At 40.0% G+C, this 24,200-nt stretch overlaps 2 protein-coding genes across 3 annotated transcripts; one reads left to right on the top strand and one right to left on the bottom strand.

Moving 5' to 3' along the window:
- Window positions 1-1,120: 1,120 nt before the first annotated feature.
- On the bottom strand, window positions 1,121-14,685 carry syn2a (synapsin IIa). Of its 2 annotated transcripts, XM_069660072.1 has the most exons (12): window positions 14,230-14,685; window positions 7,227-7,284; window positions 7,030-7,121; window positions 6,752-6,908; window positions 6,573-6,662; window positions 6,411-6,473; window positions 6,115-6,257; window positions 5,952-6,026; window positions 5,630-5,732; window positions 5,268-5,414; window positions 5,032-5,098; window positions 1,121-1,650 (listed from the first exon to the last, which is right to left on the bottom strand). In XM_069660072.1, the coding sequence occupies exons 1-12, from the start codon at window positions 14,568-14,570 to the stop codon at window positions 1,634-1,636; spliced, it is 1,353 nt and encodes a 450-aa protein (XP_069516173.1). In that variant the 5' UTR covers window positions 14,571-14,685; the 3' UTR covers window positions 1,121-1,633. The 2 variants fall into 2 exon arrangements, with proteins under 2 accessions (XP_069516173.1, XP_069516172.1); XM_069660071.1 differs by lacking the exon at window positions 1,121-1,650 and having other exon boundaries at window positions 2,918-5,098.
- A 2,517-nt stretch (window positions 14,686-17,202) lies between these two features.
- Window positions 17,203-23,440, top strand: vgll4a (vestigial-like family member 4a). Its single transcript, XM_069661033.1, has 6 exons — window positions 17,203-17,290; window positions 17,860-18,014; window positions 18,731-18,893; window positions 19,229-19,454; window positions 20,181-20,295; window positions 20,737-23,440. The coding sequence occupies exons 2-6, from the start codon at window positions 17,933-17,935 to the stop codon at window positions 20,934-20,936; spliced, it is 786 nt and encodes a 261-aa protein (XP_069517134.1). The 5' UTR covers window positions 17,203-17,290; window positions 17,860-17,932; the 3' UTR covers window positions 20,937-23,440.
- Window positions 23,441-24,200: the final 760 nt, after the last annotated feature.

Here is a 24,200-nt window from a genome sequence, read left to right as displayed (position 1 = left end):
CTTACTCATCGGACATCTGCAGGCAGAAAGAAAGAGCACATCAGGGCATCACATCAGTAAAAAAATAGAAATATTGAGGTAATCAAATTATTTTCTGTATAACTTATATACACAATTCTAAAGGCACACCCCTCTCTAACATTTGTATGGCTTATTGCTATAATATGGATGTTTAAATGAAGTGTAATTACAAGAGTGATCTGAGTACAAGTAATGTAATTATGGGGCGCTGGCTTAGCTCAGTGGGTAGAGCAGGCGCTCAATATTCAGAGCGACCGCAGCCTCAACTCCATCAGCCCTCTGCTGCATGTCACCCCCTACTCTCTTCTCCCCTTATGTCCTGTTGCTCTTCAGCTGTCCTCTCACTAAAGACAAGATGGCCAACAAGTAATGCAATCATAATTTTAAAAGTAATCTCATTACAAGTATTTAAATGAAAACATAGATTTAATTGAATTGAATTTAACTGGTATCATACATTAAGTATACTATATTAATTTAATTAAATTGCATTGAATCAGATGGCATTACTTTAAATGAGACTATACTGGAATTATTGAAGTCTTCCGACTACAAGTAATCTGATTACACCTTCAAAAGTAACCTAATTACAAGTAATCTGATTACATTTATACATTTAATCTGATTACAAGTAACCTACTGAGTATAATGACATTAATATCAGTGAGACTATATAGGAATTATAGAAGCAATCTGAGTACAAGTAATCTCATTACAGTTTTAAAAGTAATCAGATTAAAGTAATCTGATAACAATTTGAAAAAGCAAAAAGGATGAAGTAGACAAGAGTTGACTTTTCAAAATAAAAGAGAAAGTTTGTCTTCCCTTGCTAACATTGACTCTTTTTGTCCCCCCCTGTTGTGTCTCATGACCAAACCATGACACTTTTTTCACCTCATCTAGATTAACAGGAACCAACCAGACGCAGTGTTTGGCATTTGGTTGCTATGATACGCCTCACAGGGGAAGAAACTCAGATCTGGTGGGACTTTGTTATGCTTTCACTGCCTATCTGAGACATTACTCCTAGAGAGGCAAAAAAAAAATGAAGCAATGAAACTGTAATAAAGGATTCTCTGAACACCTATCTTATGAGAAATTGTTTAATAAGGTTGAAGCATTAACAAGACAGCAATATAATACCTGAATGAGAAACACATTTTAGTGAGGAAACAATGAGCCTAATAAAACAGACCCTTTTCCATGTCTGTACTGTGTCAGGAATTAAAATATATATATACATAAAAAAATAAGATATAATCACTACAACCACTACGTAGTACATAGTATTTAATAATCACACTTTATCACACAACAATGAATTATGATTGATTGTCACTGCCTTGGATATCTGATTGTAAACAACTAAAAAATACATTTCTAGTAAAGCAACACATTTACAAAATACTTTCAGCAGGTTTACATCTCATTCACTGTCATTGAAAGAACAAATGATAAACAGTGTAAGCAAACACACAGCTCCTGGGAATGTAAAGCGTCTTTATTCAGTAGACAGATTTTCTAATGGCTTCAAATTGCCGACGTTCTCAGCGTTCACTGTGTCCTCACTGGTAGTGTGGCGACAGGTTGTCTGTCAGACCCAAAGCACTGATCAGGGTCTGGGAGAGGCTGTAAGACAAGATAATGGTGACGTTGTATGTGCAGGGAAAAGTCAGCTTATACAGGGAATAGTTGAAAACAGTGCTCTGCTATGAACTCAGATCTTTTGATGCATATAATGTTAATATTTTTTACACTGTCATAGAGGAGTCAAAGGGAAGGACAAAAATAGGAGAAACCTCACAATAGAATGAAGTCACCACTTTTGAACTTTGACCTTTAACCTTCAACTATTACTTCAATAGTAGTTTATTTACACATTTCTCACTAAAAAGAACACTATTAACAACACAAAGACAGAGCTGATGTAATCAATTGCAATGGATTGCACAGCTGTACTTAATAAGGAGTCTATGTTAACTCCCAAGTGTGTTGATCATAGTCTGCTTAATCAGTTCAAATAGAGTCTTTATATGAGCATCAACAACTGCAGCTTTTTTCTTTGCATCCTTTGCTGGAGATTTGAGGGTCAACTTTTGAGCCGGCCTTGACGAATGCAATCTTTGGGGTTCTACTTGAACTGCTTTTTTCAGCACATTATGTCATTAATTATAATAGCTAGACATCATCGTTTGCTTGTTTATTCCTTTTCTTTCTTGTTGTTCTAAACCATAACCAGGGCGTATGATCTGGTCTGTTAATCACAGTGATTTTAAACTTGTTGTGTTTGAATGCAACCTATGACTTTGATGCATTATCCTGTTTCGGGATGCCTTTCTGTCGTGTACTGTGCTGATCTGTCTTGTTTCTCATGTCTTAAATTATTGGTAGCATTATGTATAATATATGTATTCACTGCTCTAAATATTTCCTTTTATATACTGCCCGAAGAATCTAGCGAGTTTTTCACAATCCCATGATATTATAATCTTGCTCTTCTTATTTTTTAACACGCAAATATAATAAAATAAATAAAAAGAGAAATGTGATGTTTGTATGTTTATACGTACTCTTGCATGTTCTCAAAAATAGCTTCTTTAGTGTTTACCTAATCCTACACAAATGCAGTGATCCCACAGTGATAACACGTAAAGACAGACGCTGCAAAAGTAAGTCATAAAAAGAGCACAGGGAATACAGCAACACAATACAATTACCTCTACCACAAAACAGATAATGCTTCATGCACTGGAAGCCATGGAGTATGTGCAGCGAAGTGTGTGTATGCCCAGCAGCTGAACCTTTGGGACCGCCTCCTAAACGTGACACTGCAGAGCACGAGTGTTTCCTTGAGAAATCTCACAGCATACACACATGAGGACACACACACCAAACATATATTGCAAAGGAAGCTTTATTGCCAGTGACAGAGGGGAAATATCCAGAATGGAATTTTTTCCACATTATATTGTTTTCTGATCTTAATTTAAACAGTCCAACACCGGTTTTAAAAGTACACATATTATTTAAGTTAGCATGGCCTTTAAAGGTTACAGTCCAGCAGGTCTGAAGATAGAAGTTTCACCTGAACACAACGGCCAAATAAACATTGCAATTTATCAAGTATCACCATCACTGAACCAAAGCCGAACCATGCAGATATCACAGACCGGGGTTCCTCTGCATGTTCCTCCTTTGGGGAAAAAAAAATGCCTCGGCAAATCCTATGAAACAGAACAACACATCCATATAGCCTCAGGCATGGCTCTAACAAGGATACACTCACAGATACAATGGCAGTCTATACACGTCGGGAAAGAATTACTCACAGAGCTTGCTGAAAATATTCGATACTATTTTGAGGGTATTATATATGAAATGGCCGCTGGACAACCATGATTGTGACATTTGTTTAAAAGCATTTTAAAACAATGTGCAGGTGACTATAGCTTTTTGAATCAATTTAATGGAAGATCTGATTTCAAAATAAAACACATCAGAAGTAAAAACAATGATATTGCACTTTCCATCAGCTCACTGGAAGAGTGTGATCAGGGTAATCGGGGTGAATCTTTGAATGGCAGTAACGCGGTCCACACTAAAAGACAGAGCTCTTGAATTGTTGTCATGGCAACACCACCACGGTAGCTGATATCCAGTGTGAGGGCAGCAGAGGGGGGGGGGGGCTTTATATCTGGCATTTCGTGGCAGATCATACATGATACGCCTTTTTCTCTATCAGTCGTAATGCCTGCTTCCAAACAACCGAACACACAAAGACAAGCACAGTTTGAGCACAGCCTCGTTTCTCTGGTGTGTCATTTACAACAGGCTGTTTGAGAACATAAGTGTCGTCTTGGAGCGCTGTTCTCAGATGAAATTACGCTCTCCATGAGACAAGCTGCAGGAACAACAGTTCCCTTGTTGATATTTACATTGTGGGTCACTGGAGTGCAAAGACTGATTCAAAGTACTCGTTTATTCTTTGGTTAAAAATTATACATATATATTTAAGTGGTGTGTGCACACCTGCACAGCATCCTATATGATAAAATCTCCATAAATCTTATTTATTTATTATGTGTCTATTAGTTTCCTACTCTAAATAATCTCTCTTCTGGTGACATTACAGATGAAAAAATAACTTTAAGAAAGGCCACATACTGAATGTCTGTATTGTATGTGTATGCAGGAGTGTGCACTGCTGTGCTCACTGTGGTAATGAACGTTTGGTAATAAGTACATGTAACCTGTAGAACCTATATAATATGCATTTCTTATGACACATTCACAATGCATGAATCACAGGGAACACAGCTGGGGTAAAACAGCGATGTTACAAGAACATCCCATTTGATCAGACATTAATAACTGACTTGCACCTGCCTTTGTTTCAATCATGCAAAACAAAAATAAATATCTATTAGTATAAGTATGAAAATAATCACCACTACAGCCATACACACTCACGTACTGTATACACATCGAGATATACACAAACTTCAAACTGCACGATAGTCCACAGTTTGAACAATATCTAAAGGTACACATCAAAATGGGAAACAGAAAGGGGAGGGGGGGGGCAAATAAAGGAGTCATAGCCGGGTCAAACAGGGAGCACAGAGCAGCACTGAACTCAGTGTAGGCACAATCTGCTTTTTACATCATCAACAACAGCCCCAAAGAAAGAAACCACAGCTACTACTGAAACAGAGGTGACCTATACAAGCACACAAATCAACAGGTCAACAAGTAGACAGTACATTTTGACACTGCATAGAGTTAAAAACACAGTCCAGGCCAGCACTCAGCCGTACACAGCTCACGCCACCAAGATCTGACTCTAGCTGTTGGCATCCACACACACGTCTGCGCTTGTGTTCAGCTAAGGTACGCCATTGTTATCCAGACTCTGAGACCTCCCCCCTTTCTCTTGGGTGACTCAGTTGGCCTGGACTGGTTTTGGACCCACTGCAACGCCATTACAGTCGAGAATGTACTGCAGACAACCTTGAGGTGGGCGCCCGGCTCCGTTTTTAGTGGGTTCACCAACAATCTCTCCCTTCTGGCCAGCTCCCTGTCAGGACAAAAAAATGACTCATCAAGCAACAACTTTGATGGTTGTCTCGTCGTGAGCTCTAAAAATAGCTCAATCTTTTTTATGATGTAGAAAACTTTCTATGACACAAATGATCATTATATTCACAGTGATCCTGAACTAACAAGCCTCCTGTGTGTCACTTTACCTGGGATGGCTGTATGGTAGTGGGTCTCTGGGGAGCGTTAGCTTCATTCTCTGCTGATTGGTTCATTTCTACCAGCACCATGTCAGCGATGAGCTGCCTGTCCTCGGCCTGGTGCTCCCCTACCAAGGGCATGGCGGAGCCCACCACCTACGTCACAGAGAGGACAGCAGAGAGAGGGGGTGTCAACACCACGTCGCCTGAAGTGAACCCAGTGTTTATATAATATACGCCACTTTCATTTTGTATGATACACTGAAATCCTTCCCCTGAAGAAACGTTTGAACTTTAATGTATTCATACAGTTTAGGACGTTCCAGAAATACCATTTTAAGCTTTTAAATGTGATTATCTTTGACTCCTACCTCTGTGATGTAATCTTTTCCATCTTTCCCATGGATGGCTTTGACGGCACAAATGTGCAGACCCCCGAAAATCTCTGAGCAGGTGTCAACCCACATCTTGTACCTGAACAAAACCATCAACAGATGACTCACAGCCAGCGGCATAAAGAGGCACCACACTCCTGCTGATTATCTATTTTGCTTCTACAACACAAGGTATAAAATTGGCATATACTGTATCACACAACCGGATCAACACTGCCTAGTTCCTTGCACATAATCCAGAAAATTAAACATTAGTCTTTGTGTTGCATGACTAATATGATTACTACTGTTCACGCACCTTTCAGTCATAGCCACCTGTTCCAGCATAGCCGAGCCAGTGTTGGTTTTCCAGTTACCAGATATGGATGTTCTCCTGAAGCCAGCAAAAACACACAAATCACAACAATTTCAGCTTCGTTTTTCAGTCACGGTCAACGGTAACAAAGTGAATTTATACACACATGTATGCTTTGTAGTCCGTGCCGATCTTCTGGATTCTGATGTCGTATTTGGAGTCGATGAGAGGTTCTGTGGTGGTGTACGTCTGCGTGAGAGCCACGACACTGGCTATGTCCTGGAACTTACTGTGATTGTCCACCTTCACCTGTGCGATGACAGAAACGTGAGAAAGAACCGAGTGAAATACCCAGGATGTAAAATGGAATCTTAATTTACTCTGGCAGGCAACATGTTTCTACATGTCTAATGTTTGATGTCGAATGAGACATAGCAAAACAAAATGATGTACTTTTTATACCTTTCCAATACCAGAGTGGGCATGTCCAATCTTCACGACAACAGGGAACGATGGCATGCTCACCTAAATAAGAAAGTACAGCGTCATTGGCTCAGATTCTGCTTCTCAAATTCTCAAATTCTCTTTAGTTGCAGGAGAAAGTGGATGCAGACGGATGCTCACCATCTCCTTGTAGTTTGGGTAAAATGTCTGCTCAATCAGAGGGAACTTCTCAGCACCCAGCTTCCTGTGGGTGTTGATAAGTTGGGCAAACTGGACACAAAAAGGTAAACAGAATATTATTATTGTCCCTTTCCCCTCTCGCAGGGCTTCACAGTTCTGCCTAGCGACTGGTTGCTTACCGCCCATGGCTTGTCACACAGGTTGTAGATGGACTCGAGGGAGTTGATGCTCGGGACTCCTCCGTACTGCAGACCAATGACCAGGTTGCGAAAATCTTCATTCTGGGTCATACTGAAGGCGTGTTGACGAATGAGGACGAAGTCTGGCTTGAATGACCTAGAAGATAAAATTAAAGCAGATATGTGACAAACATCTGCACAGAAAAACGAAGCGAGTGTCGATAGGAGCGTCACTGAATCAGGCATCTTTTCTGTCTTCTTGAGTGTGTTTGTCTCACCTCATAACCTTGGTGCCATTTCGGAGAACTTGCATGTTAACGTTGCAGGTCCCGTTGGCGTGAGCCACCACGTTGATCTCATTGAATTCAGCCTGAGGAGTTGATAAGAGAGGCATATGAGGACAGAGCACTTCAACTTCTCTGTTCTGCTTTAGAAAAGCACTCAAAATAGACACGAGTGGCTTGGTGAAACCTACCTGCTCCACTTTGATGTCGTAATCCCCGAGTACCTTCTTACCCCGGAATAATTTTGCCCTAAACAAAAACACAGAAACAGAGAGGATGTGTTAACTTTAATATAAAAACATGTTAATCAAGCATGCAGTAACAATTTACACCTGGAATATAAAGTGGGGTATGAGTGTATGAGCAGCACAGAAAGGACAAATGGTCCCTTCAGGCTTTTCAAACTGCTGATACGCAGCCTTTCTAACACTTATTCACTCCAACCTGGCAACGTGGACAGCGATAAAGCATAACAACACATTTAAAGGCTGTATTTTCTTTAAAGCAAGCTTTCCACAGCACACACACACACAGATGCAATTTAGGTCCGCTAGCCGCATCACCGTGTGGGTAAATGCAGCGAGGTTAGGTCGCATTCATGTTTAATACTCCACAGAATCCACATTTTTTTAGAAAATGGCTGCGCCTTAAATGAATTGTGATTCAGCATTTTTTAGACTCTCTTCCTTCCCTGGCTCGAATAAAAAGCACACCCGCCGGACCTGGATCACAGTGGTATTGAAGATTAAGATGGATCTGTGTATACTGACAGCACACAGACCTGAAAACTGCAGAAGACACACAGTTTTTGTTGGTGTTAACAGAGTGTTCGATATCTTTAATCTTCCCTAAACTGATGTGCCGAGGCTCGGCCTGACAACTTAAGCTTTGACTGTAGAAACTACCGGGGTGAGCTACAGTAAATCAATACTAATGTTGTCCAAAAAGAACCCTTTCCCGTTACTTCCTCCAGTGGCCATTGAGGAGGTTTCATTCTCCAGTACAACAACGGTAATATGAAACCACCTGTATCCAAACAGGACTTGACGAATGTCTAGTTTAAGTATGGCTGTGTTCTTATGTTGTGAAACCATGTTGTGGAGGACTAACTTCATCTTCCTTTTAGTCTGTATCACCCTGCTGTCACATCCCTTCAGTCCCTTCCTATCTGCTGAGGAGGTAAAGCTGAATAATTCATCCCCAATCTAATTAGAGCACAGGGATCTATTTGGCTGTGAAGGAAAACAAGCATTAAAAAATGAATCACGGCTCATATATCTGGCAAAATGAAAAGCCGACTCTGTGCTGTGATAAATGCTCGTTACCGATACATACTGTAGCCTGAGAGTGTTTCCAAAACAAGGCCGCTATATACAAAAACAGAGACGAGGCGTGAAGAAGATAAGCCTCTGATTTCATTTTGTCCTTTAAAATTAAACCTTCGTCAGCATTGGGAAGGGCTTTGAGGAGTGAGTGTACCACTATGTGTTTCATCTATGCAATGATCCCTGAGCATTGAAGCCACGTATTCAAAGAGGACACCCTGCTGTAGTTCATTTAAGATGATCTTACAGTAAAGTGAATTAATATGCATTTCAAGCCACATCACAGTGACTGGCTTTCCTTTGTAGCATATCCCACCAGAATGATGATGACTGATGATTTTAAGATTTGAAAATCCTTAAACCAAGTAAGAGCTCGTTAACTGGGGCAAAACTAGCTCAGTCTATTAAACTGCTAGTTAGCAGAAGTTATTTGGCTAGTTTTAAAGCTCCTGTGAGGAACTTTCAGTTTGTGTTGATTTTGGCACCCCCTGTGGACAAAGCCGTACCTCTTGTCTCTTTGCTGATTTTGTCCCGTACATGCTTAAGTGGTGCTTTTTAACAAAAAATCTCATCCTGCTTTCTTGAACAGTCATATGTATCACTCACTTTAAACTTTTGCCCTGGATAATGTAAACAAAGGCAGCCTGCAGTTAATCGCTTTGTCTGACACCTACCCACCCCATCAGTGGTTTCTCTTGATGTAACTCTTGATTTTCCTCACTGATGGTCACTTTCCTTTTTAGACATCTGAGCGTCGAATTTGTTTCTTTTTCTTTGGATTTTCACAAATTTTTGAAGTTGTATCTGCAGTCATCGATCTTTGTTTGTTCAGCCATAGTAGATTACTGTTTACTCGCAACACTTGCAGAGAGTGGAAAAGCAGCCGCTGAGCTCCGCCTACCCTCTCTGGCAGACCAACCACTGCCAGGTGAAGGAAAACGCGTCACTAGCTGGGCGCTGCTTGTGATTTTTTCTGCAAATGTCGCCACAGACACCCACTCTGTGTCCGAAACCGCATACTAACGTACTGCCTACTACATACTCAAACAGTATGTACTGCATACTGCCTACTAACCTGACTATTAGGATGCCGTTCCATCATACTCAGAGCCGTCTTCTCCGTATCATGTGACTTAATCGTTAACGTATGTCCGCTCTGATCTCCGGTCCATCTCCGCCATAGTAGAAGCTGAATAGCCGCAATGCATTTTGGGGCGGTTGAGTACCACCAGTAAGCTCCCGTCTCATACTGAAACATTCAGGCCGATCTAGTATACATCCGGGCATTTCTCGCATACACAAAATTGCATACTATAAGATGGGAACGCATGACATACTCAATTACGTCACGGTTAGTATGATTAGTATGATAGTATGCGGTTTCGGACACACCTGTAATACTGCAAATGCAAAGGCAAATCAAGGGGCCATCAATCACCATTGTGTTGCCTCATTCGGCGATAGGTAGTGACTTAACAGACATTTATTTAAATGAAAATCTTCGAGATGATATCTTTAAGTTAAAAACTTATTAGCCTCTAACATATCTAAATATAGGAATATTCCTTCAGAAACCAACCTTATGCCTATTTTGGGTGCTATGACTTAAAACGTTTTACTCACTGACCTTTTATTTGACCGTTTTTCCTCACTCGCGTTACGTTTTGCGAGCAGCAGGAAGTACATTGCTTACCAGTCCGTTTCAAAATAAGAGCCCATTTTTCAAAAACAGGAAAAAAGACCACATAGGCTTAAGACGGTAAAAAGGCAATACAAAAGCATCACAAAATAACAGATTTAATTATTATTTACTAGAACTATAGCGTCTATAAAGTCTGGGCTACTTACAGTCTTTCTGTGCTAAGCTGAACTGTTCACCTTGTGTTTAAGAGTGTTATATTAGCCATACTTCTGCTCCTGCCCTTGGCCAACATACTGTTCTTAAAACTGGGCACTGTGCCTACAGCTGAGAGAGAGGGCCAGGAGCATGATAGCAGATGTTACCTTGTGATCATTCATTTATAAGAATCAATATGGGCACTCGAGAGTTGAATGAAAGATGAGGTAAGAAACTGAACAAGAAGAAAATATGTTCTGTTGTAATTTTAAGAATTAGTATACCGACAACGGGAATTTAAGAGACTTCATTAATGGTTGCTAAGTAAAATCATTGGCAAATTGCTATGAAAGAATTTTTCATTCCGATGATTCACCCCCGAGCTTGGTAAGCGGGAGTCCTTGCTGAATTTTAATGTCTCATCACTTAGCCTGCTTAACATTCACACTCGCATAGGGGTAATGTGTGATCAAGGTTAAGCTCACAGTACAAAATATCCCCGTCCTGGCTCCAGTTAAAACAGCTCCCTATGTATTTTTGCAATTTTGCAACATTAAGCGACTGAATAAAAAAGGAGACTCAGCCTCTGTGCTTGAAATCGAGACACAGAGAATAAGTAAGCAGAGCATGTCGGCCATTAGTCTGATAAGTAAGACTGTGGAACATCTGCTCCTCCTGTCTTATAGAGTAATTTATAGCAGTGCGTTCCTGGAACAAAACAAACCTCTCTGGATGACTGGCAGCTTCGTCTAACAGGAATAAACTCTGGCTGTATGGTAGAAAGCGTCTGTCTCTGTATGCGCTGTGAACCTGGCAGTCACTGTGATTTTATCAGCAAACATTTCATCCTTTACACTGAATTATTCGGCTTAAAACAACCTGTTGCACAACAAAGACCCGATTCAAATGATTGTCCGTGCTCGTGCTGTTTCCTGTATGCGGCTGAATTCGAAGATTGCAGGACATTTTTCATTTGGAGGCAGCCCTGACAATTTTAATTTCACCTATTTGTCAAGCTCTCAGTAACTGCTGGTACGTTGTAAACAAGACTAATTAAAACATTTAAATTACCACAGACACTTTAATAATCATTTGTTGCTGGATAGGTGTTCATTTGCAAACACTTTAAGAAGAGAACAATGACATTTAAATGTCCTAATTTTTCAAGTATTCTTTCTCTATACAACACCTGGAGTTTGTTGTAATATCCTAGATACACATATTTAAATTGAGCAAATTATTAAGGATTATACACAACTGCATTTTATCATTAAGGCCTTGCACAAAACACGACAGTATAGTATTGTCAACATAGGTAAAAACAGTTTTTCCAGACAACACATCCGCACAATCATACAGTATGTATGTACATAAATCATCTGGGATTCATTCTGATAAATAGATGTTGACGTCTGAACCTTCTGCCAGATGCAATTAGTCTCAGGGACTCTTTCCTGATTTCATTCTGTGTGTCTCTGGGCCACCAGGTCCGGTTCCTCTGACAGTGCTTCGGGCAGAAATAAGCCGCCTAACAGTGATATAAAGCAGCACATAAATAAGCCCTCAAACTCGAGGTGTGCCAACTTTACGGAGAATATTAGGTACTTGGCAAAACCTGCATGAAGGTAAAGACACTTGTCGTCTTCTTACAGCTTGCCAACAGCTGTATTTCTTTAAGGGTTATCCTCCTGCCGCTGCGAGAGCTGAATACAAAGTAATCAGTATTTTAACCACTTTTCTGACATGTTCCTCTCTGAATCATTCTCAGTGTGATTTTTCTTTCCTTGTGTCATAGTTAATAGTGCAAACAGTTTACCACATTTACACCTACAGTAAGGATACAGGACCCTGGATTTAAAGGAGGCAGACTTACACCACACTGAGTACTGCCTTAGTGACTTACAACCACTGGGTGAAAGGACTCATTAAAGCAACCTAAAGACAATAAACCATGTCCTCAACACCTCCCTACTCAGTGATATCAGCAGCCATGAAAAATAGATGAAGCACTCAGACGGAGTATTTTAGCTCACAAGTGATAGTACACATCTCCCAAGTGGATGTGTACTATCACATATGAAGCCATGAAGAGCGATGCTGTTCTGTGGAGCGCATGAGTAAACTAACATTATATAATAAACCGCATTAGGCAATAGAAATAATGTCAAAGCAGGATCTCACTTGACGTTTTCATCAAATTCAAAGGGGAACTTCTCCACATCACATCTTGTTAAATGTCAACAGTGAGAATAATGAAGTGTGGACGTTAACCTGCTCTCAGCCCAACGTACTCAATATTCTCATTCAGACTGACCTTTGATGAATGTCGAGGTTTTGGGTTAATGTCTGTATATTGGCACATCAGACTGTAATCCTTAGTCCTCAACAAGCTGCTTCCTTTCCACTCATAACAAATGTGGAACAAGTGAACGCATACAGCTGGCGTCCGTCCCTCTGACGGAGGTCTGATCTCATTAACGTTGATTAAGGTTTCTGTTGTTGGAGAAATGGCCCGTCGTGTACACACGAACAGGATTAGACGACACTGCAGGGCCACCTGAATTAGGGAAGCCAGTATCACAATATGCTTATGATTTGGTGTGTTTTTGAGGCTAATTTCCTCACAAGATTCAGTTTAATTTGGCGGTACATGTATCTTAATCAGTGTAAAATTAAATCATCTTGTTACACATGATCACGATGCAGCTGACTTATCATCCTTGATGTGACAGACATGTAAACAACATGGAATCCTACAAAGACAGATCCCAGATGTGAGGGCTTTTGCCAGCCAACAAATTACATTACAGACAGTATAAAGTAATAATTACAGCTATTTTTTACTATTATTTTGATAGGGTCCAATGCTTAAAGAGAGGAGATGTGCTCTTAACTCTGATTCCACTTTGGAAAGCCCAAATAATTGCCACCAAGACTTTATCAAGTTGTGTGTTCAGTCACATAATATCTATCTATATGGGTCCATTTAATAATGTCCATTAATTCTGTACAATATAACAAAAGAGCTGTACTTTAATACTACCCAGCTGCACAGCTCCAGTGTGTGGAAAATAAGTCAGCTGTGTAAACAAGCCTTGATCATGTGCTGATGGATTAAACGTATTCTCTACTTTTTCACCAAGATGTCAGTCTCTATTAAAAAATGAGTGTTCTCTTAATCCTCGTGCACACTTATTTAGAGCGAAATAATTCCTTACAAGAGCAGACTGACAAAGACGCTTTTTAAAGCTACCTCTGAGGAAGATCCCCCAGGACGCTGACTGTCAGTGTCACAGCTCAGATGCTTGAACGTAAACCCGCTCTTAACGTTCACGACACAATGGTGCTTTCTCCCAGCATGATGACAAATACAGCCGTGCAGCTGGAATCATTTTTCCCCCCCCATATGTTTTTAATTACTGATCCATAACACCACGAATGGAGCTCTATGCACTATGAGCCGAATTACATGAATTATTCTTTATGTTAGCGCAGGGCATGTCATGTGATCTGCCATGAGTGAGCAGGGGGAAACCCCATTGATGAAAGGAAAGCACTGCAGTACATCCATGTGCATTCCCCAAATCTGCACAACCTGTAGAATATAATACCACATTACAGTAGAATATAATAAATGCTTGTAGTTATTTCACATCCATCCTAAACTCTTTTTTCTTTTGCTCTTATAGGTTTAACAAATCCACTACAGACAAGCATTTCTGACAGACGAAACAGAGGACAATAAAAACCCTCTCCTTTTGTGTGATGTCGTTACTGCTGGGAACCAATGGACCCTATCTCCCTGAGTGTTGGCTACCAGTATGTATTATCGTAACACTGGCATGCTGTACCATCAAACCACAGCAGCAGCTCCCATTCACGTCTGCAGGGTGCTTGATACAGATGTAGACTCAGAGCTTCTTAACCCTTAAATACTACAAAGACAATCATGAGGTTTGAGTAAAAAACTATATAAAGCCTATGTATTATTCAAGATTTACTATAAAACTGAGCAGAGTAACATTGTCTTACCATTCCTGTTGTGGCTCATCAATCACCAGGAGAATCTTGAACTTCTTGGGTGTCGTGACTTGAGTCTGCTCCACCAGCCCTGCTGAGGCAGCTGTCTGCTTTACAACGTTGGTGATGGAGCTGAAGAAACCGGCTCCGGTGGACTGAGCCGGCTGAGGTTTCTTCTCCGGAGCAGGGGACGTAGCTGGAGGTGAAGGCCCGGTTGTAGGAGACTTGGCAGGGGTGGTGGTGGCAGGTGGAGGAGGCTGAGCTTGCTCGGGCCTCTGGAGGTCTGTCATGTAGCCATTGGGCAGGTTGGAGATGAAAGTGCTGTCCGAGAGACGCCGGCGCAAATAATTCATGGCTGCAGCTGAGAGAGCAGAAGAGTCAACAATCACAGGGTGTGGGAAGTGATTCTGCAGAGGAGTCCCGGTTCTACAGCTGGTAATGGCTGAGCTCTCAATGCAAACTCCCAGCGAATGCTTTCCCTCCCAGTTCAGCGGAGCATCCTCAGAGCTCCCCCTCACTGGCTGTGACGCTACACTCTCCTTCAACCAATCGCCTTACCCTGTGCTCTCCTCAACCATTGCAATGATGCTCTGCGTGCCTCTCCTTCCTCCTCTCGTCCTCTCCTCCCTTCACTCTCTCACTGGTGTGTCTGCCTTCCCTACCCCTCCCCCATTTTCTCCTTCCTCGCGGGCGTCATGCTTTTTGAACCACTGCATTTAAAATAGAGGGGTTTCCAGTGTTAGTGTAAGAGTGCTGAGTACTACATCACAACTGCCTTCATCTTGCTCCCTCTGTGTTTTTTTTTTGGTTTGTTTTTTTCTCGGCTCTCTGTCCTTGCAGAGACATGCTGTGCATGTAAAATGCAGCCATGAAATCTAAAATGGCTGTTAGGACTAGTGGGCAATGTTGTATGGCAGGAAAGGCGTCAGCAGCAGTCCCTTGAGACTCAAATGTAAGCAGTAAACCACTTTCTATACATTAATTGATCAACCCCTATAAGGCTACTTATCATTCTCATTATTTTTAGCTAAAAGAAATGCCTAACCTCACAGCTTTATAAGACAATACGGACAGCACTTGTCCAACATGTTTGGCACAATTTACAAATATGCACAATACTGTTTCATATTCACATTCACTCAACGCTCATGACTGCACAAAAACAAGACTTATGTTTCCATATAGATCTCATTAATACGATTTATTCTGAAAAGCAGATATCTTAACATGAATTACTTTGTGATTAATGTTGAAACATTTGTGTGACTAAGGAAAAAACTGTTACTCTTCATCATAATACATTAATATGTTGCTCTGACCTGTTTTAATCGTTGTATATGCACTGAATATAGAAGGAATCGTAGCTGTGTTATTATACCTTTGCAGACCACAGTGTCCACGCATGTGACAAATGGATATTTTTTAAATGAGTCAGGAAACAAATCAATAAAATCAATAACTTGCAATGCTCAGAGGTCATAACAAATCCAGCCAATAAGCTGCACTGTTTGAATCTACTAATCTAAGAAACCATACATCTTATTACTGACGTAATGAAATTCTCATTTCTCAGTGTAGATATTGTTTAACAAAACAACAATGAAGTTTAAACTGTTAGTAGACTGAAGTCATCATGCTATTTATATGTGCTGCACTGGTTAACGGCTGATCTCTGAGAACACTCCCTTGGCCATCGGGAGATTTAAACTGCACTGACAGGCCCAGAGAGGCCACTTTCCAGGGCTGCACTTAGGTGATTGGATAAAATACTGCTAATATAACATCTCGCTACTGAACAAAAAGACAGGTTTCTGTAAAAAAGAAAAAGCTGTAAAAAAAATACTTTTTTGTATGAACTATTTCAACAGTTTAACAAATATGCTTAAGTATTTCTGAGGCTGACCTTCAAAAAATGAGCTTTGTTGATTACATTTGGGTGACAATACCAGCTCTTATTATATCGTCTATCACTGTATTTAGCAAAATATTGTCGTTCTCTTTCTCTATCTTGTAATTTAACATTACAAGCCTGGTTACTCTTTACAACATTTTATGCATGACTATTGTAGTTTGTGCCTATTAAAGGGTGTTTTTCCTTCATTAAATCTGGGATCTTGTGAAAGAGGCAGATTGTAAAACAATCAGAGGCAAATATGGGATTTTTTTTTTAAAGTACGGTTTTGCATGCTGCATGTTGTACTCTTAATAATAATAGTATAATTTATGCAGGGTGGTATAGGATGGAGATGGAATGCAAGCCTTCTTAACTGAATATCCATGGAAACTGTGCTTGGGTGACTCATTTCTTTTTGAACACTGGGCAAAAGAGACAGTCATGAGGACAGACTAAAATTGTACATGTGTATAGGCTTGAGAAAAACTGCAACGTGCACTGAATCTTCTGCCAATATGCAAGGGTGACACCAGCTGGTGGTAGAGGTGTATTAAACATCAAAACTAACCTACACTTTGCTGAAACTATTAGGCAAGGCTTTTCTATAAATAAGATGGTCCAACAATACAGAAAAGGTGTCCACCTGTAATATGCAACAGTATGTTGTTTAGCTCCTTGCATTGGGCTGTTCGAGTGTACACAGTGGTTTTAAATTATTGCATGATATAGTATGCCCAGGTAATGAAACATAGACGCGATTATGCCTTTATGTTTGTCATTTTAAGGTTAAAATAAGAAGCTAGTATCAAACCTTTTTTGTAGCATTTCAGCATTTTACTGTTGTGTCTCAACTATGCATTTTAAAACTTCTGCAATGCTGTGTTGCTAACTTTTTATTATAGATTACTTGGTTGTATTGTTGATTGTTTGGTTTACAGCTAAGCTCTTAATTTATACAGGAGAAATTCACCTTTTAACTGAAAGTCTTCACATGGTTCAGTGTCGAGCAGATCCAACAGATCCCCAACACGGTAACTTCGCCCCTTTTCGCCTCGTCTCCGCTAGGGCCGCTCACCACTCTTTTGTCTGAACAGTAGTGCTGGGGGAAAGTGCGTGGATAAAGGCGAGCTGGGCTAGCCGAGGTGATGTTGTGGCTGTTGAGCTAATTTAATCGATGAAGTGAGTAACAGGAATGGTTAGCCTTACTTTGAAAGTTTTTTTGACGTAAGCCGACTGAACTTAAGAGAACTTAAAGTTGTCGCTAACTGTGTGTAGTTAAACGTGTATTCGGTTTTGCTACTTGAACCGAGAAGCTTGTAACTAACTAGCTAACAACAAAGTTGGGCACAAGCTAGCGAGCTGTTAACGGCTAACGTTAGTTTAGCCCTAGTTTGGTTACAAGGGTGTTATGCTACCTACTTTTAACTAAGATACCAGTAATGTTACATTATGTGTAAACCTATTTGTAATAGTAATGACGCTAACCACAATCTCGGCGAATGTTAGTTACTTGACGAGAGTGAACTTACGTGGTTATATCTAGCCTAACTTTGTAGCGCTAAGCTAACGCTACGTGTTTTGCTAGTGGTGCTGCTAGCTTTGGAATCGTTCACGTCAGCATCAGTATCGTTAGCCAGCTAACCGTTAACGTCAAGATAGCACTTGCCATATCCATCAAACTGCTGTAAATGTGAGCAAGTTTTAATTCCTGTTTATTATTTTATTTTCCCAACATTTCTCTTTTTCAGGATTTAAGTTTTGTTTTGCCTTCGTTGATATATCTTGCTAACATCGATGTTAGCATCTAGCCTGTTCGTTTAAATGCTGTTCACTAGAATGGACCTGTTGAACTCTCAGTTCCTGGACAAGATGAACAATAACATCGGAAGACTGCACTACGAAGGTTGGTTCACCACACTCTGCTTGTTGTAGTACTTTGTATTTGACTTCTTAATGGAGCTTGTACGTTGCAATTTCTTTATTTACCGACATAATTGGAAGTGTTTTGGTTTGAGTCTGACATTGACTTTTACCTAACTTACCTTGTGGCTAGAGGCAAGCACAAGACTTTTTGAGTTCAGCCGACAGGGTTAAAAGTATAATGTAAACTAAGGTTAAAGTGGATAGTGATTTTATGTGTGTTGCCTCTTACTGAGGAATACCTTTAGAGTTGTGTGAGTAATATAAAATGTTATTTTGATACCAAAAATACGATGATAAATTACATATTAGTTGTTCATTTCCCCTAATTTGATTCTCCGCACTTCTCATAACACATCATTTGATTATTTTTTGATGCAGGCAGGACAATCTTTAAAACGTTTTCACTCCTTGTGCCCATGGGGAGGCCATGTCCCCCCAAAATGTTTTGAATCAAGTTAACAAATTTTTGCCAGAGAAATCTTGACAATAATCATCCCTGGTATGTAGTTGTAGCCATTTTGTACACATAATTTCCTCTCCTCGATTAACCAGCCTCGAGAAACACTTTACAAACGGTCACTGCCCAATAAATGATGTATTAAGCTATTGTAATATTTTTGAAATATAGCGTTATCACCTTAATCAAAATTTAATAGGATTACGGTATAATTTGTACTGCTGATTGCTTTCCCATAGATGAGTCCAGGACAGCCTCTCTTCCCACTGCTATGTCCAACTTAACTGGGCCTCCTCCAAACTGCCCAGGCAAACGGAAGTATGGGGAAGAACAAATGGACGATCGAATCAACTGCGACGATGACCACATGACCAAAATGAGCAGATTGTTTGCCACTCAGCTGTAAGTGCCTTTCAGAGATTAAAGCATGCATTATTATCCTTTGTCAGCCCTGGCATTTATAAAGTATTGCTTTTTAAGAAATAATGAACGATTCCAGGAAGAGTTCAATGAATAAGCCTGACATTGTCTGGTCTGAAATTATGAAATAGACATCTAAACATGACCTACAGCATCAACTTTTGTAGGATTGTCATGTCTACAATGGCCAACACAGACAGCAACCCCAGCCTATGCTGTGTGCTGTCTTTGTATGATAAATTGACTGTTGTATGTATGATCTGTCTAAAAAGGTGAAGCTGTTTAGTATATGTATAATTTGCTCTCTCTTTATTAAGGGCACGTCCCTCTGCTGGAGAGAACCGAAATGAGCAGTGGAGCCTCAGTCACACTCCCGCGGAGCACATGACTTCATCCTCCAATGGTCTCCATGGGAACCACCTGTATGCTTCCATTTCTGGCTATGCTGTAGACCAGCCTCTGGCCTTGACCAAGAGCAGCCATGACATTGGAGCTGGGGGCAGAGAGAGGTCTGTCTTGAGTGGGCCTGTAGAGCGGCAGCAGGTATGTCAACGTGTTAGACGTATGGAGGGTACATCTAATGTTCTCAGTGACAAGAATGAACGCACCAAACCTAAAAAGAGATGTTGATAATATATTCTAATGGGATGCTTGCCATATCCGCATGGCTGAGAGGTCATAAAGTAAATTTCATCATCAACCCATCTCCACAAAGGTAAAAAAAAATTTACTGGACTGTATGCAAAACTAGCATGCCAACTGCTCATGTGCTAGAAAAGCAAGCATATTTCACCTTGTTGATGTTTCTCATATTCTTTCACTCGTGTAGGACATTCCCATTCTTGGTTTACTTTTGTTACTTTCTTGTTGTTTGGTCAAGTAAAACCATGATGGGGCTTATTTTCTTGCCGTTGATATGTTGCCATCTTGTTTACAGTGCAACCCCTGATAATAGTACCTATAGAAGCCCATCCACTTCTACTTAACAACTATAATTTCAGCAGCTGTCCTTGTCCAAAAATATTTCAGTGTAACAGGTTTCACTGACTACAAGAGCCAGTTTTTTATATTAAAATAGCAAGGTAAAGGAGGTTAGAACACTTGGTAGCTTAGATTGCCTCAGTCATGATGACAAAACATTTTCTCTAGTAGAGTATATTTATAGAGTTCTTTCACACGCACTATGAAAATCAGAATCATTGTCATTATTTAGCACTCTACATAGGATTTTGTTTGTTAGCTTATTGTATGTATTTTTTCCACCTACAGAATCGTCCCTCTGTTATTACCTGTGCCCCTGCGAGCAACAGAAATTGTAACCTATCGCACTGCCACATGAACGGCTGCTCACCAAGCCCCCCCGCTGATCAGAGGAAGACCAATGGTAAGCCTTCAAATTCCATCCCATTGCTTATATATGCTTTAGTAATGTATAATATTTCCCTCTCTTTGGCATCAATATATTCATTAGAAAAATACCTGTGACAGTATTTTATCTTAGTTTTTTTACTTAAAATATCAATATTTGGTTTATCCCCACTTTGACGTTTGTGTAAAATGGGTTTAATTCAATTCTTATTGATGATAATATTTTCTGTTCATTACATGTTACTCAAAATAACAGCCCTTTTTTTTTTTTTTAGAGCAGTTACTGCAAAGACATAAATGTGCTTAGCTAAATTGTCTCTAAGATCTGATATGGCTATATGCCTGTTAAGTCTTAACATGCCCAAATTTAATGTGTTCTTCTTAGTGGTTGTATGTCGTTTTAAATATGACATAACATAACATGCTACGTAATAACAAGGTTATTATATTATTTTAGCCAACACGGTTAGCGATCCTGTGATCGAGGAGCACTTCCGTCGCAGCCTTGGAAAAAACTACAAAGAAGCGGAGGCGGTGTCCAACTCGGTGTCCATCACAGGCTCAGTGGACGACCACTTCGCCAAGGCGCTGGGAGATGCCTGGATCCAACTCAAGTCCAAAGGTGGGGGTCATCAAACCCCAGAGGCAGACCCATGAAGCGAGGGGAGTAAACGTTACAATCACTTCCTTAGTGTTTGCAAATGAGAGTGGAGATTGCCCACTGTCAACTTTTGCCAAGCATCAAATTCCCTTAGCCATGAACAATGTAAGACATACGGTGCTCACATAGGCTGCTCCCTTTTGGACCTCTAGGTCAACCTTTAATTTGAACACTCAGATTTGTACTCTAAAATTGAATCTCTTTAGGAGAGTAGAAAAAATATATTGCGTAGTTGGGTTGACGATGTTACTTGTGCAAACTGTACAATCATAGACTTTATTTTGTATTGATGAGATTCACAAATCGTTTGTTTGGAGCTCTTGTATTGTTCTACCTGCCTTGATAGCCAAAGAAACACCCTGCCTTTCCCATGCACATATAAGCCATAGATCTGGTCTCTACTGCTCCCATGCTAAAATCATACTTCTTTTTTTTTTTACTTTTTTACTTGAAGAGGACTGCTGGGTCTACTTTGCGCTATGTTTCTGAGAATTTAGGGTAGCAGGTTACCTGTCTCGATTGGAACTAATGTGTTCAAGAATGCGTCTTGTGTTTTTGAAATTGATGATGCAATTAAGGCTCTGGTCCCCCCTTGCTTTCTAAAGACCCTAGACTATTCAGTCTTCTTTATGATCCTGAACTGGACTCCACTGTTAACTAAAACCTTTTAGTTTCTTGTCTATATGCTAACTGTGGCTGATTTCTTAGTAAACTAATATCAATCATAGTAGATGTGTCTAACTAGAAAGCATGTTTCAAATAGCTGGGTTCTATTACAAACCTTATTCTATACTATATATTTACTCAGAATTTATTTTTTATCTGTAACATTTTAGAAATACTCACTGCTGGTACAGTCGTACTCAATATATTTTTTGTATCCGGATTTCATTACTGTATGTAGGTGTGTAACTTAGCATCCATCTGCACATCACAGCCTCTGGAAAGGTTGTGCTCATGCAGTTTAAAAGGCAATACTGCTTTGTTACTCTGTGGAGCTGGATGCTACGGCTTTCTACATGACTGAAAACGGCTGAATCTGACCTTCTGTAGCACAGTCTCTAAGCAGCAGCTTTATTTATTCTGAACAAGTTAATAGTTTGTTGACTTTTGGCAAAACATGGTGAAAACATAATTGTAACTCAGACCTGTTTCTGTCTAATAACTAAGCGGTTAATTTCCCCAAGATTTTACGTAAAATCTGATTTATGCAAAACTGGTGTCCTTAATTCACATTCCACCTTGACTTCCAGACACTTTTCAGTTTCCTCAGTTGTGTTTAGTGAGTACAACTGATGCATATTTGTCTTTTTTTAACCAAGGCGATTTTCTGGTGTGACCTGCACAGAGAAAAGGTGTTAGGTCCCGATCAGGTGTTTTGCAGGCTGTAAAACGCGAGGCGCACTGCACTGCTTTTTTTGTTGAAGCCTTCGGTTAAAAAAAGAGTAGCTAGCTGCACCTTTGCTTTTTTTACTGTTGTTAATGCAACCACCGAATCGTTAGCTGTCATTAATCTAACCGTTATATTGTAAACTGACAGAAGGCCCGCCTCTCCTTTCATCTGATTGGACAATAAGAAAAAATCCCTGGTGTCGGAGCTTTTCTGCTTTGAGTTGAAGTTTTTTCAACTTGAGGCGCTCAGAGCGTTCCCTCAAAAACGCGAAGCGCACAGAGCGGAAAAACGCGAGGCGCACAGCAACGTGAAAGCAAAAATCCTCTCATTGAAAACGACAAAAAGCCGCCCCCAGCTGCTAAAACGCATTCTTTCTGATCAGGCCCTTAGTGAATTTTTTTGCTGTTTTGTTTAAATTATTCTCACCCTTCTAAAATTCTCTACTTGCAGTAGTAGTAGTAAACGTGTTTGTCAACACTGATTAAAACATAGTATTGTAAAAATCAATTTTTTGGTTGGTCAATTAACGGCCTGTGAAAACATACATTTGTATTAATATTCTAAGTTTTTTAAATTGTTAAATACACTATCCTGTCTTTGTATTTTATTTTACTCCTAAGACCATCATTGCGCCGCGCGGAATGATCATAGATATTTTGTTTCTATACAGAGTAGTGACTCGTATGTAGCATGGATGCTCATTATCTTCTAACCATGCTTTCTAAGAGTTGATTATTTTCCCACATTTGTCAGCTGATGAATAAAGTGCAGGAACACAACAGTCTTTTGATCAAAGACTTTCTCGGTGCAGCGTCAGAAAGACTTCTGTACTAACACTTAGAAGAGTTTCTTTAGCTTTCTGTTTGTATCAAAGTGGAATTTAGGGATTGTCATGGATCCTGCTTGTTTGACACAAGTGGATTTCTTTGGGGTATTAATCCATTGTTATTTAATTGTTATATTTAGACTACCTGTATCTCCAGAAGGTCATGCTCTAGGTGTCATCCACGTAGAAAAAAACGAAACACTTGTTCACTTTTGTCTTTATTTCTCTGGAAGAAAATGCCACTGTTTTGTACTCAAGTTCTTCCAAATAAACATACAGATGCCTACATTTGCATATCGCTTGTCGTCTTTTTTTTTTACCAATTACATAATGCAATCATAACGGCAAATTTGATACTGAATATTACATTTTAAACAAAAGGTCTAGTTTTTAAAAAACAAAACAATTTTGCTCAGATTGCCTGCTCTAAGGTAAGCGCTTTCTTTTCCTTACTTTCCTCTACTTGTGTGCTGTCTTTTACTTGAAGCTTAGCTACAAAGTCACAGTTTGTAAACGTGAAAATGGTGAGAACTCGGCATGAGGGCACAGCAAACGCTAAAGACAAACGATAAAGAAGGGCTGTTTAGAAACTCTTCCACAGCTTCTCAGTAGAACAGGTTATTTCTGAAACGCGGGAACTGGTTGCCAATCTCTCATATCGTGTAAAAATACTGCTGTTTTGGTAAATTGTCGAACTTGTGCAACTTCCATGATGCAGACACTTGAGTCAATAATGAGGTGGTTACACTGATTAGAGTGCTGCTTTTAAACCAAGCAATCATCAGTCATGGCTCATTCTCTGTTTTCATTGGGCGAGCACTGCCATGGTTATATGATGAAGTGATTTAACATTTAAGTAGCCAGCTCAGAGAGAGGAGCATTTCTGCAAATGTTGCTTTATCTTACATATAACATGTCAAGTTTGATTAAAGTGTACCTGTGGATGCTTACCAAATGTATCTATGTGGGACAAGGCTTGATGTTTTATAAGCATTTGTTCCTGGAGGAGCCTCGTCATGTGGTGTTTTCCAGATTATTCTG

This window comes from Semicossyphus pulcher, unplaced genomic scaffold, assembly GCF_022749685.1.
Source record: "Semicossyphus pulcher isolate SPU_LCO1_2020_fin unplaced genomic scaffold, fSemPul1.0.p SCAF_13, whole genome shotgun sequence".
NCBI lineage: Eukaryota > Metazoa > Chordata > Actinopteri > Labriformes > Labridae > Semicossyphus > Semicossyphus pulcher.
Note: the sequence above shows the minus strand (reverse complement) of the source record. Positions and strands in the feature narration are given on the sequence as shown.

Excerpts from the sequence above, each read along its gene's own strand:
- syn2a (XM_069660071.1), bottom strand. The coding sequence starts at position 14,570 with ATGAATTATTTGCGCCGGCGTCTCTCGGACAGCACTTTCATCTCCAAC. Across the intron at positions 6,474-6,572 it reads ACCCAAACTACAAGGAGATG|GTGAGCATGCCATCGTTCCC; the intron begins GTGAGCATCCGT and ends TTTCTTATTTAG. Across the intron at positions 6,027-6,114 it reads ACGGACTACAAAGCATACAT|GAGAACATCCATATCTGGTA; the intron begins GTGTGTATAAAT and ends TGCTGGCTTCAG.
- vgll4a (XM_069661033.1), top strand. The coding sequence starts at position 17,933 with ATGCTGTTCACTAGAATGGACCTGTTGAACTCTCAGTTCCTGGACAAG. Across the intron at positions 18,015-18,730 it reads CGGAAGACTGCACTACGAAG|ATGAGTCCAGGACAGCCTCT; the intron begins GTTGGTTCACCA and ends GCTTTCCCATAG. Across the intron at positions 18,894-19,228 it reads AGATTGTTTGCCACTCAGCT|GGCACGTCCCTCTGCTGGAG; the intron begins GTAAGTGCCTTT and ends CTCTTTATTAAG.